This window comes from Erpetoichthys calabaricus, chromosome 2 (genome assembly GCF_900747795.2).
Source record: "Erpetoichthys calabaricus chromosome 2, fErpCal1.3, whole genome shotgun sequence".
NCBI classification, from domain to species: Eukaryota; Metazoa; Chordata; class Cladistia; order Polypteriformes; family Polypteridae; genus Erpetoichthys; species Erpetoichthys calabaricus.
Window position 1 is genome coordinate 137,744,210 of NC_041395.2, and position 14,508 is coordinate 137,758,717.

General features: G+C 40.1%; 1 protein-coding gene across 2 annotated transcripts in view; it reads left to right on the plus strand.

Moving 5' to 3' along the window:
- Positions 1 to 4,108: 4,108 nt before the first annotated feature.
- senp5 (SUMO specific peptidase 5) overlaps positions 4,109 to 14,508 on the plus strand; it is a 31,584-nt gene continuing 21,184 nt past the window's right edge. For both annotated transcript variants that reach the window (XM_051923951.1, XM_051923952.1), the window contains exons 1-4: positions 4,109 to 4,261; positions 12,200 to 13,586; positions 13,664 to 13,769; positions 13,979 to 14,126. In XM_051923951.1, the coding sequence (XP_051779911.1) occupies positions 12,218 to 13,586; positions 13,664 to 13,769; positions 13,979 to 14,126 (1,623 nt within the window). In that variant the 5' untranslated portion in view covers positions 4,109 to 4,261; positions 12,200 to 12,217. The remainder of the gene's footprint in view (positions 4,262 to 12,199; positions 13,587 to 13,663; positions 13,770 to 13,978; positions 14,127 to 14,508) is intronic.

The following is a 14,508-nucleotide window of genomic DNA, read 5'->3' on the forward strand; positions in this document are numbered from 1 at the left end:
AAATTTAATGTCAGTAAATGTAAAGTATTACACATAGGAAGTAAAAGTGTTAGGTTTGAATACACAATGGGTGGACTGAAAATCAAGAGTACACCTTATGAGAAGGATTTAGGAGTCATAGTGGACTCTAAGCTATCGACTTCCCGACAGTGTTCAGAAGACATTAAGAAGGGAAAGAGAATGTTAGGTTATATAGCATGATGTGTGGAGTACAAGTCCAAGGAGGTTATGCTCAAGCTTTCTACTGCACTGGTGAGGCCTCATCTTGAGTACTGTGTGCAGTTTTGGTGTCTAGGCTACAAAAAGGACATAGCGGCACTAGAAAAGGTCCAGAGAAGAGTGACTAGGCTGATTCTAGGGCTACAGGGGTTGATTTATGAGGAAAGATTACAAGAGCTGAGCTGATACAGTTTAAGCAAAAGAAGATTAAGAGGTGATATGATTGAAGTGTTTAAAATTATGAAGGGAATTAGTCCAGTGGATTGAGACTGTTACTTTAAAATGAGTTCATCAAGAACACAGGGACACAGTTGGAAACTTGTTAAGGGTAAATTTCGCACAGACATTAGGAAGTTTGCCTTTACAGAAGATCCATAGACACTTGGAATAAGCTACGACAGTAAGACTTTAGGGACTTTCAAAACTCAACTTGATGTTTTTTTGGAAGAAATAAGTGGATAGGACTGGCAAGCTTTGTTGGGCTGAATGGCCTGTTCTCGTCTAGGTTGTATATGTATACATGTATATGTATAAAAAGCCCAGAATACACCACAGGTGACCGAAGCAGAAGTCACATCGGGGCAGCCTGAACCTCTTAGCCGTCCATCATTTGCACTTTGACTTTGCTAAATGAAGTGAGCTTCACGTGGCACCCCAGTCCTCCACAGTGCCTAATCTGCTCTGTTCCACACTGCACTCTACAGTAACTGCCCTCATCAGTAAAGCCTATTGTGTTTCTCCATTCTGTCTTCACTAAAATAAAACACTGGATGATTTGACAACTTATTTTCTGTAACATTAAAAAAACAGAAATTCTATTACGATCAAATCAAGTTTTCTTTGACATACTCAGATTATACATACAGTACACTGTGCAGTGAAGGGCTCAGATGCTCGGCTCCAATGGCTGTGCCTTCAGCTGCTGTAAATTCTGTCAACATGAACTCCGTTCCACTGAATCACAGACGACTTACAAGAGGTGTTGTTGACACTCGTCTGTCCTGTAGTACTTACTGCACATTACTGAACAAACACCCCATAATATCAGAAACACATTGACAACGGCACGAGCACGGCTGTTTTGTCGATGTGTTGTAAATATTGTCACAGTTCATTCTGTCTTCAGAAAGCTCCAGAAATCTCAAGGCCAGTTCTGCTCTCTTTTCAGATGACAACCAGAGAGCAGGGGAGGAGAGGAGAAGTCAGGAGCACACGCCGATTACAATCAGAAGCATCAGCAAAATGTCACATCCCAAACGGAAGGCAGAAGTTTATGACAGGTGGTCCGCCACAATGAAGGCACAGCTAAAAACAGGAATGGCCCTTGTGGTCACATGACCCAGGACCCAGGTGGGCTTCTGGAGCTCACAAAGGAAGGGTCTCTGCCGAGATGGGCCCAAAGCGTATCTGCTGGAATTAGGAAGAGTCCTTACTCCGCTGACTAGGGTTACAAGGTGCCAGCATGTCGAAAACAGAACTTTTTCTGTTCAACTTTCCGAGGCCAATGTTGATAACTGGGAGAAGACAACGACTCTGACAAAAGGTTTGTTCCTACTTTGTTAATGTTTCCTGGAAAACAGAGTCTAAATCAAATCATTCCGGTGGATGGGATAGAAAAGCTGCTTATAAACGTGTGTGCTCTGGCTCCTTGAGGGCCCAGTCTTGCTCACAACATGCAGTGTTGTTTTTAATGTTTGTTGTTGCATTCATGGTCTGATTTGCTATCATAAGTTTATTAGGGTAATTATTGTGTTATGCTACTGCACAGTGTACAGTTTACACCTGACAATGAAAAGCTGAGCACCAGCCTAGTTCAGTTACGGTATTTTACTTCAGTTAAAGCCGACTCCTTTGATCACAATCCATTCAGATTTGTTTTCCAGCCGGCAGTACAGTCAAACCACATTTCACTTCCCGGTGAGGGTCATGGTGGACAACCTCTTTTCTTCCAAATCCTCCTGGGAAATTCCCAAATGCTTCTAAGCCATTAAAAAGACGTAACCCTAGCAGCATGTCCTGAGTCTGCCCTCAGTGTACTGCACCCTGTACACCTCCCACCTCAACTCTGCTGGTTCAACCCTGAGGTTCTCCCATAGTGCTGAGCTCCTCACCCTGTCATGGAGTGATCCCAGCAACCCTGAGCAGAAACTCCGCTACTGTTTGTATTCACAATCTCATTCTTTCAGTACCACAAGACACTCAGAACTTGTGACCAAAAGCTGACCCTTTAACTGCAATGCCACCAAACACGAGAATGACTTGCCAGATAGCATAATGGAGGCCCCAACAGCCTCAGCATGGAAAAACAGAATAAAAAATCTATTACACTGCATACCTTACTATTAATGCAACGACTGATATGGTCATATATCTACCTTGATAAAAGGATAAGTGCCTGTGTGTCTGTCTGGTAGCTATGTCTCTGTCATTCACAAATATTTGTAGTAATAAAATGCATTGCATTTGTTATTCCAACAGATGGCGCTTCACAAACATTAACACTGCTTTTACAACTCCTATACCAAATGACATGTAAGCAGAGAGAAATGCATTGCATTTGTCATTCCAACAGATGGCACTTCACAAACATTAACACTGCTTTTACAACTCCTATACCAAATGACATGTAAGCAGAGAGAAATGCATTGCATTTGTCATTCCAACAGATGGCACTTCACAAACATCCATCCATCCATTTTCCAACCCGCTGAATCCGAACACAGGGTCACGGGGGTCTGCTGGAGCCAATCCCAGCCAACACAGGGCACAAGGCAGGAACCAATCCCGGGCAGGGTGCCAACCCACCGCAGGACACACACAAACACACCCAGCACACACTAGGGCCAATTTAGAATCGCCAATCCACCTAACCTGCATGTCTTTGGACTGTGGGAGGAAACCCACGCAGACACGGGGAGAACATGCAAACTCCATGCAGGGAGGACCCAGGAAGCGAACCCAGGTCCCCAGGTCTCCCAACTGCGAGGCAGCAGCGCTACCCACTGCGCCACCCTTCACAAACATTAACACTGCTTTTACAACTCCAATACCAAATGACATGTAAGCAGAGAGAAATGCATTGCATTTGTCATTCCAACAGATGGCACTTCACAAACATTAACACTGCTTTTACAATTCCAATACCAAATGACATGTAAGCAGAGAGAAATGCATTGCATTTGTCATTCCAACAGATGGCGCTTCACAAACATTTGTAGTAATGCATTTTATTACTATATGCACTACAAAATACATTTCAATAGATGATGCACTGCAAACATTAACAATGAGGTCTACTTTGATTACTTGCGATACAACCTAACATCATATTAGCCTTCTTGATCGCTACTGTGCACTGCCTGCATCCTCCCCAACTGCCAGGTCCTTCTCATGAGGGGTACGTTCAAGTTTCAGACTTCTCATTGTGTATTCAATGTGTGTTGCATATACTGTAAATATTACCAGCAATTGACAGAATAAGCCACTATAGAGAAAGGTGTAATCTATTTAGTTCATGGATTTTATTCCTGTGAGTTATAGAATGTTTTGTTGTGAAGTACTCTGTGAAAGGCACTATATCAAATTATGAAAAAGAAAATCTGTATTTTTCTTTTCGTGGCAGTAACCATTATTAGTTCTCTTCTACTAAGAAAAGCAGCTCAGGCAGATACAGGAATAGGGGCATTATTAATGTGTGTCTCTGGCTGCGGATTTCTCTTTGGTTGCCTTTGTATTTATTTCATTTGTCTATTTACCGATCTGTCTTAAACCTACGCCAGTAAATCTGTGCCGCGGCCAGAAGGTGGCACTTTCCGAGCAGGTCTTCGCGACAGCAGGTCCACTCTTGCTCTGACACGCTTCCTTTGTTACGTTCATGACACACAATTCCTGCGACTAGAAGTCATTTTCCGGATGGGCCAGCAGGAGGAGCGTCAGAAGTGTTTGGCGATTCTGATTGTTTCCCTTAAATTGCTTTTGAAAAGCAGAGACTGTTATGTATTAGTGTGTTAACGCTTTCATTGTGAATAATGGCTGGAAACTGGTAAAGTATACATCTCGGGACTGGTTTTAAAATAGTTGTGTTAATCAAATATGCATTGATTTTAATTGAACTGCTCATGGGATGTAGGAAGAACGTGTTTCATTTGCAGGAAAAAGTCGTTGCTGCGCTAAATAGAATATTGGCATAAAATTGTATAGTTTTACTGCAGGGTGCAATAGCCAGCCTTATGAAGTATTAAAAAAAGGCCGAGTTTAGCGAGATGTTCCGTTACACGAGTTCGCACTGACTTGAAGGAGCTAGATTTCCGTTAAATGTCCCCGACGGCGTCCCCCTAAATGGCCCACTATGCCAGTCCAGTGCACGGACTCAGGCTTTGTAGAGGCAGTCGTGTTGTCCTTGAGTCCGACAGACCCGCATCTGGGGCCTGAATGTTCGCGTGCAGAGCATTAGGAGTGTAAACGAACCGTACACTTTACTGTGGGCCCACCAGTCTCGGGTAACCCTTGAGCGGATTGACGTGAAACACCGGGGAGGGCGCGATGTCAGTATTAGTGTTTCAGACCCCCACATTTTAGAATAAGCATTTATATTGGGGAAAAGGACTCTCTTCCGTCTTTTGTACTCTTCATGTTTTACTCTGGCTGTTGGCCTTCCTCTCTTTCTGTTCGGTTTGGGCTTGATTTGATTGTATGGAACGTTACTTGCTTTTAATTAAATAGAAGCCCACCGGTTTGAAAACTGATGGTAGAGGAAAGCCGTTTAGTATTCCGTGTGTGTGTGTGTATTAATGTCGCTGAAGTGGTAAATGGCAGGTGTCACAAAGATGGTGTATTGGCGTAGCGCAGTCGTGTTCGACTCCAGCAGGGCGATCGGGCTATGGGACACCTGACGGTCACGGAGGGGTTAGCAGTTTGGAGCTTCTCGGCTGATGTGCAGTACACACTTTTCAGTGTGTGAAGATGTCAAAGTGCATTTACCACCACCTACTGCTTTTTTCTTTTCTTTTCATTCCTTTCCTTGCCTAACCTGCATAGGACTGAACAAGGCAGCCTGTGTGCTTCCCAATGCCATATGTAACCAGTGGATTGGAATTGTTATTTATGCTTGTCCTGCAAATTACAATGAAGAAGGCAAAGTAATACAAATGAAGATTGCAGGTACAGGAAATAAAATAATCCAGGGATTAGAAACTGCAATGGGTAACTCCATGTCAAATCAAAACACTTTTGCACCTCATTGTCACAAGTTTTAACAAAACTTGACATGCTGATTTTTATCTTTATTTCAATTAAAATTATATTTTCACTGTTAGTTCTGGCTTTCTCTTAGTTTTCATGAACCCTAATAACCCTGTGCTATTCAGCAGCATGGTAAGGAATTGTGGTTTTGATGCACACTTGAGGTAAGTAATGATATCTCAGCAATAACTCAGAAACCAAAGACCAAATTTTCTGGAGATGTTTAAGACATTATAAAGTAGATTTAGTAAAAAAAAATGACCAATTTTAAAATAGTTTTTTTTCCTATTCAATTTTTAATATTATAATTACTCATAGCATGATCATTTTTCATTTTGGGGACAACATAGTATTTATGCAAAGTATAGAGCTGGGAAAGTGCTTTAAAACAATCTTAAAACCATTTCTGTGCAACGTATATTTAGGGAGAGTCAAAGTCGTAATCCCCGCCCCCAATAAGTTCAAACTTTGTTATCTTAAATCTCCCTTAATCTGATCCAAGACACTTGAAATTTCAGTTCCATGAGTTGCTCATATGACAAAATCAGCATGCCAAGATTTGTTAAAATCCGTTAAAGACCAGGGGCTTCATGCATAACGGCGTGCGTAGAACTCGCACTATAACATGGCGTGCGGACAAAAGTGGAAATGTGCTTACGCACAAAAAAATCCAGATGCATAAATCTGTGCGTTCGCCAACTTCCACGTTGTTCCGCTTCATAAATCCCGATCAGCGTGAAAAGTAACGCACGTGCACGCGCCTGCTGCCACGCCCCAACTCCTCCCAGAATTACGCCTCTTTGAATATGCAAATCAATATAAATAGCCCTTAAGCTCAGCCTTCTGTGAAAAGACAATGGCAAAAGCACGAGGGAAAATAGAAGAATTTCAGCGAATACCAAGTGGAGGCAAGGAGAAACTTAACTATTTGTTGGTTTAAACAGTGGTATGAACAACAAAAGGAAGTTGATCGAGTGACAGAGTGTCGGAGAAACTCGAAAGCTCAAGTTCACAAAGTCACACAGTGCCTGAAATAAAAAAGAAGTCACATATCAAAGTCGCTGTGAAACGGAGAGTCGTAGCCCACCGTCTGAGTGTCATATGAAAGCTTATTAGGGTACAAAGAAAAAAACAGTGGGGAAAAAAGCACGAAATGTCAACTTTAATCTCAAAATTTCCACTTTAATCACGTAGTTTATTTTGTCATTAAAGTAGAACATCATAAACTTCATCTTAAAATCGTTTAACTTACTAGTTTCTGAAATCCCATCGTAACTAAAGTAGCACATTAAATGCTTTGTTTTGTATTTGATCTTCTATGTGCTCTAGGTGTGTGAATCACTACGTGCTTCCGGGCTTTCTCTTCCTCCGACAGGACACAGAAACCATTACATTCGTGATATTACAGCTCTTTGAATAATTAAAATACTGAGATGTATATGTGATATCATTTTCATAATGATAGGAGTTAAAGCATGTTATCTTCGATGAGATACTATATCACAGCAGTACTGTCTCTTTCAAATGTACTAACCTCCAATTCCTGTCCTTACTTTTCTTTCTCCAAATACCGAATCGCCACACAATCAGCTCTGTACTACACATTAAGCCATCTGTAAGCTTAGAACGACGATTCTCCAAAACTTTTAAGGAACATTGAAATATCTTCGTAGTACATGTTTAATTATTCTATCCATTTATCCTTCCAGTGTCGCACCAGCAAGAATACAACGCGAGGCAGGAACAATCCGTGAACGGAGCTCCAGCTCCTCGCTAGTGCTGCGGCACCATGTAGTTAAAGTTTTATCTGTATAATATAATAAACATTTTTTGCTGCATTTCATCTTAAAAATGATATCGTCATCTTATGTAAATATGCGCTTTATAAAGTGGCTCAGGTTGTGCAATATTATAACTATCTCAAGTTTACAGTGAGGTAATTGTACTTATAAGTACAAACAGTTCAACAAGGAGCACTTGATGGACTGATTGAGTGCGTTTAGAGTTCTTGGGATGAAACTGTTTCTGAACTGCGAGGTCCGTACAGGAAAGGCTCTGAAGCATTTGTCATATGAGAGCAGTTCAATAGACAGCATGGCTGAGGCAGCGTGTGCTTGATGCTGTATACCGATAATTCTCTTTCTAATCAACTGCTGTAGATCTGTGATTCACACTCAGATACAGTGATATAAATACTCCGAGTAGTGCAGTGAGTTTAATATGGAAAAAGATGATCCACTGTGGCAACCCCTAATGGGAGCAGCTGAAAGAAGAAGAAGGTGCAGTGAGAGTAACAACGCTAAAGCAGCTATGGTATTTAGAATAGTTTGGCCATTCCGTTAACCATTATATTGTTACAGGTTAATTACAATCAGATACCATAAACTAATAAACAATATGCGGTTAATTTCAGTGTATTTATAAAGCCGCATCAGGGATGTGGATCTGAAAAAGAAAGGATAACCACACAGGAACAGTAGCACTGCTTTGATGCTGGGTGCCGCCAGTCTGCAAAACCGAGCACAGAACTTGCGTACGCCAGGGTATGAGGTACCGTTGAAATGTGCGTGGCTTTACGCCAAGTTTAGATCTTATACATCGCGTTTTGAGCATGGAAACGTTCTTACGCAACATTTTTGTGCGTACGCACCGTTTAAACATGAGGCCCCAGAAGTGTGATGATGTGACATGGAATTACCCAGATTAGAAGTTCGTTGAAACAAAATCATTCACATTAACATAAAGCAACCACTATGACAGAGGTACATATCAATGCTATCAAATCGGATACATCGAATACAAAAACATCAGCCAATTAAAAAAAACAAAACAAAAAAAAAAAAAGTCACAGCAATATGAAGTGAACTAGAAGAGCTCTATGGCTTGGTAAGGCAGCCGGTAGTATCCTCGGTGTGGGCTTTGCATGTTTGCCTGGTGTCCGCACCCCACATCCCCAGAGACATGTAGGTTAGATTAAGTGGAAGTCTGAATGAGTGGGCTTTGCGATGAACTAACACCCTGTTCTGGGCTGGTGGGAAAGGCTCCAGGCTCGCCAAAGTGACTCAAATTATATTTAGTAGGTTTTAGAATGTGACACTAGTAAACCTACAGTCCCTACATTGATGGATTGAAGGCCAGAGGTCCACATGATCATCATTCTTCCATGTGAAGCCTGAAAGCCATGAGGACTGATTGAGATCATTTATGTTGGGTAGAACACCCAGTGGGGTCTGAACAGTCTCATGGCCTTGGAACTCCTGCAGATTTTGTCTTCTCCTCCAGCCCTCTGGAATTTTTTTGTTTTTTTGTCCTCCCTGGCCATCAGACCTCACTTTATTCTTTGTTAATTAGTATTGGTTAATTTTTATATATTTTTTTTCTTTCTTCATCTTGTAAAGCACTTTGAGCTACATCATTTGTATGAAAATGTGCTATACAAATAAATGTTGTTGTTGTTATAGAATATAGAATATCTTGTTATTTGTTGTATATATGAGTAATGGCAGCATTCACGCATCACTTCCAATTGATTCATCCTTTTTTCTGCTTCTGAATCATCTTTATAAAAATTCTTCATTGTCATTAAAAAGACCATTGATCTCTGTTGCCATTTTATCATCTTCCTCTTCTCATATGGCTACCTAATTTTGGAGTAGTGCAGCTACTTTTCCCCACCCAAATTTATAACCAAGTCTGGGGACACTTCCTATAGTGCTTTGCAGCAAGTGATATATAAAACATTTTCATCTAAATATTAAAATCACCCATTCATGATCATGCTAGGCCAGACAGCAATGGTTATGACCCATAAGTGACTACCACAGATGTGCCAGATTGTTTTGTAATATCTAATAATGAGAACCTCAAAGGTTTTTTACAAGTAATGTGCAGTTATTCGTTCCAAAATGATTTGAATGCCCTCTCCATAACCAATTCAGACACTTCCACCAAAGGGAATTAGGAAGCTGCACTTCCAGACTTGCACACGTTTTTTTTTTGGTGTAAACGGACCTAATTTTAGTTCAGTTCATTGGTGTTTATCAAAGTGCCAAGTAAAATGAAAAACAGCACTTTAAAAGTTTCAAAGAGTTAGTGATTGGAATGGTCATTTCAAAAAGTATATCTTTAAAATGTCTGGACAGTCCAACAGTTGTGTTTCCTAATGAAAGCCTTGAGTGCATTTCAAAGTATTGGGGCTCTCACTTGGGGGAAATGAAAAGAAAGAAAACGAGAACCTTTCACTTGTTGTTGTCCTGGAGAACTCGAGCCCTCCTCATCAAGTTTTGCACAGTACTGATATGTTGTAGATGTAGCAAGGCCTTGCTTTTTCGTTGTTTGTAAGTAATCCGTAACATTTTAAACATCGTGAGACACAGACCATAGTATTGTAGGTCATTGTACTGCACTTAGTTAATAGTCTTGCTGCCGAAGCCTAATACTGTAAAGTGAAGCAGTAATGGAGTTTAACTGCTTGCACAGGAAAATGTTTTACCTTTGCTGATGGTTCAAAGGAGATGCCGACAGCTTTGCAGTACTGTTTTAATGTCCACTAATCCATCCAGTTCCTAAATTTGCTTTCTCCTTTACTGAGTTTCAAGAAGCCATAGCTTGTTGTTTCGTCATCAAGTGCAAGGCAGATGTCAACCCAGGAGGGGATGCCTGATGTTGTTGGGCAAGGGTCCAGCTTCCTAATACCCTCGTACTGGAGAAAAAGCAGGTTCACTACATGGAGGGAAAATATCATCACACGAAACTGTTTTAGGCTTTTTTAATAATACTGCGTTCTGTAGAAAATTAATTTAGGATTCTTAATCTGTGGTGTTCAAGTTTCGGCAGGTAATTAAAAAGCCAAATGTTTACTGGATGTATGTGCAAAAAAGAAAAGAAAGATGAATCCTTGGGATAACCCAGCTTCGTTTCTGGGAGATTCTGGGTTTAGTTTGTAAGAAAAAAGTCTTACAATGTGCAAACACAAAAGTAAAACTAAGAAAGAAAGAAACTTGAACTTTGAGCCTGCCTTAGTAGGTGATAATCCTTAAAGAGACTTTATAAACTTGCGACTCAGTGGCTCCTCATTTCTACATCTGATCTGAACACCACTGCTGCTGAGCTGACTGGCAAGGAACACAAAGCTCTGTCTGCCAAAGACCGGGCAGTGGATGTTTTTGGATTTCTCTCTCTTTTGTTTTCATGTACTTGGGTACATTCACTTGTGGCCCCATGTTTAAGTGTGTAAGTGTATGCATTTTAGTCCAAGTTTCAATTTGTTGCCTTGCTTTTGTGCGAATGACTGTGATGACTATAAAGCATTTCTTTCTAAAGTACTGTATAAATAAAATTTACAAAGTGGTGTTTGAGGCGTGTGATCCACTTAGTTTGATGATTATTTAAATACCAGTAACGGCGTACTGCGCGATAACGTGCACTGAATACACTTGACTTGAGCATTCCTAGTTTTCATCCTCTTTCTCTACGTTTAGCATTCGTTTGCTCAGAGGTTGATGTGCTTGCTGCCTCCTGAGCAGCTCTTCTTTTCTCTACCCTAGCAGCCCGCTTCTTCACTTCTTTTGTCGGCATCTTTTCACATTAAAACTGATTAAATCTGTGTTTGTGTTGCAATTACGTAGTGCGTTTTCCTTAATTTTTCACTTACGCTGGCACTTAAATCATTCCTGAGTCAGATTGAAGACTTAAGATATGAAGAGGTAGAGGAATTGATGGTGAATGTGGTAGGGATGAGAACAGCACCCATACGCATGTGCCACACGGCCGCCTTGCTGGCCGCTGCTGAGAGTTGAATCTACAATAAAATAAAATAAAAAGAGGAATAACCTTGGAGGTCAATTATCACCCTGAAAGCGGATAGTAGACGTCACGTAGTATATGCGTACCAAATTTCAGGTCAATAGGTGAAACGGTTTGCGAGCTACAGGTGATTTAAAATCCTGGACAGACAAACGGACAGTCATGGTAGCATATTATAGAAGAAGATGCGTGTATCATGACCAATGTTCCCTCTAAGGAGTAGCATATAGTGAGAAAAAAAACATTGTTTATGAGCGACATTTTGTTTAAGCCAAAAATTTATGAGCACCAACTCTGACGGTCGGAGTGAGCGATCGTGCGATAAGTATGAGCGACGCCGTCGGAATGAGCGATCGTGCGGGAAGTATGAGCGACGCTCTGAATTCGTGTGAGCGATCGCTCACGCGCTCAGCTTAGAGGGAACATTGATCATGACTCTGTGCCCTTCTATTTTTCCGTGAGCTTATTTTCAGTATTATTTTACACTTTGAAAAATCCCAAGAGACATTCAGTGTCAACCTTTTTCGAAGATGCATTAACACTGCCGTTGTGTTTGTCTTAAATGTCTAATTAGCATTGTCCAAAAAGCTGCTTTGTATGAAAAGCAAAACCGTTTCAAATATTGTACCTGTTCCTGTTACCGCCTTAACAAATTTAGAAGTTTAGCAACAAAGCAACCAAATGGCAGGACAAATCATTTTAAGTTAAATAAAAAAGTAACAGGTTTACATACTGTAATGTTGTCTCCTGTCAAATGTGTTCGTTTTAATTCCTTTACATAAAATACCTTTTTAAAGTTTAGTAATGCTGTTGAGGTCATATATATTTTATACTGCTCATTTAAAAGATTTTAATGCAAAAATGTCCTTTTCATCACCTCAGTAAAAACTACCAAGAAAGTATTCATCTTTATTTATTTATTTTTTTCTTTCAGTTTTTTGCCCGGATCATAATGCATCGAAAAAATGGGCAGAAGTGTGAGACGTCATTTAAGGAAACACTTATGAAATGTGTCTTACGTTCCAGGAAATGGATGAAACCAAACAGGTTTTGGAGCTTCTGGCAGTACTCGCTTTTACAGAAATGTCTTTTTTGTAAGGTCAGGAAACAGAGAGAAAAGTTGCCTGTGGCAGGAAGTAAGTGTGAAGGCACTGAAGGAAAACCTCATAAACAGAATGCAGTAACCAGCTGCAATTCTACCTCCCAGAAATCGAAAAAGAAGATTTCATCCACCGTTATTTCTGAAAAATTAAAGAATGGCTGTCTCATCCCAGAGCAGAGCTTGATAAGATCAAGAGGAGGACAACTCCACCAACTAGGTGGAGCAAGGAGGCAAGCTTTAGATAAAGCTGTTTCTGGTGAAAACTGTTTCATTGTTGTAAATTGTGGCAAAGACAACCATAGCACAAAAAAGCAAACGTCAGAACTGAAGTCTGTTACTAAAGCCAATAAAAAAGAGAAGTATGTAACATTGACACGTAGGTCAAGGTTCCTTAAAGTACATCCAACTAGAAAGTCAAAGAACAGTTTCTTTTTCAAGTTGATGCAGTGCAGGAGACTCAGTCACCTAAATCTTTGGACTCGAAGCAGAGCTGGAAAGGTGCCCAGTCAGAGGCAGAAAAATACAGACCAACCAAAACCCTCCTGCTGGGCTTTTGGTGGACAACAAAAAAAGGCCTGCCATGAGGAACTGGGATCAAAACATGTGATAAAAAAAGAAAGTAGCAATAAGCGACTGAATAATAGAACACAAAAGCAAAAACCAAAAAATGCTAAAAGGAATGGGGTAAAAGAAACAAATGCAGAAAAAAATAATATGCGTAGATCATCTTTTTCTAAGTCTACTTTGAGCAAGGCTGTCTCACATGATTCAAACTCTGACTGTAAACTGCTAGAACCGCAATGCAATAGCACAGCACCCAAGCGCAAAAAAAAAACTAACTGCCACACAGTGTCAAGAGAAAGAGAAGAATGTAGCTGCAGTATATCGAGGAAATCAGAAAATACTTTGTGTCAAGAGCAAAATCCTAAAGCCAAGGACGATAAAATGCGCAACGCTAACGAACAAGTAAATCTGACCATTATAAATGGGTCTTGCGATGCAGATACTGATGGAAGTTGTGGTATGGATGTGGATCTATCTTTGCAATGTTCTGATCCTTTTCAAGAGCAATTGCAGGATCATTTGTATTGCAAAATCTCTAGCCGGTTTGTTACTGAAACAATAGATACTGACGACTTGAGAAAAGGGGAGAAAAAGGTGTCAAGACAGCTTCAGTCCCATGAAATTGGGAATGAAGAAATGAAGGAAATAATCCATGGTATGTTGTGTTCTTTAAGCTACAGTCCATCTGTGTGAAATCTGTATAACTTGCACGTTTCTCTTTTTGAATTGTAGATTATTTGGAGGAGTTTTATGGAAAGTATGGAAGTTACATTCCTCTTACTGAAAATGATGTATTAGAAAAGTTAAAACAGGTTTTAAATACGGATGTTTCTGACAGGTAGGCTGGACTAGTTATTTGCTTTGCACACAGTTAGATTTGGTACTGTTAGTTTGAGTTTGTTTTTTTTTTTTTAACTATGTTTTGGGGTAAAAATGTGGATAGCGTTTTCATTTTACAGTGTTGTATGTGAGCCATGAAAACTCTGCATGTAGAAATTAATGTTTTTGGCTAAATTGTGATTGAAATTTTCATACTTTGTTCTCCAGAAAATCTTTCATTTTAACGGAAGTCATGAAGTATCAGGCTACACTTGCTGTTGTTCCAATGGGTAATTTTAAAGTGACCTACAACAAGCATACCTTAACATTAGAAGACTTGTCTACGTTAGATGGACAGAACTGGCTTAATGATCAGGTGAAGTTCTCTTTCAACATCTCTAAAGAATAACCTGACATCTAAAATAGCTATGCTCTTGAAATTTAAAAATAGGACTTTATAAGAGAGGTTTTATTAATCCTGCTCTGAAAATCTAAGGTTTTGTATTCTTGAAAAGTTAAAAGCTTAAATCCAGTTTTGAGCTACACATTATCAAGGTAGCCAATGACTACCTGAAAATATTACTAAGGAATTAGTTTCTGTTATATTCCTGCTTTATTATACTTACAGGTGGAATCCCGTTGTACCGAAATTTATTGGACCATAAAAATATTTCATTATAATGGAAATTCTGTTATAATGAATATGGGGGAAAATACGTATGCTGTTGTGACCGGGGTCGCCGCTGATTTGCCGTCTC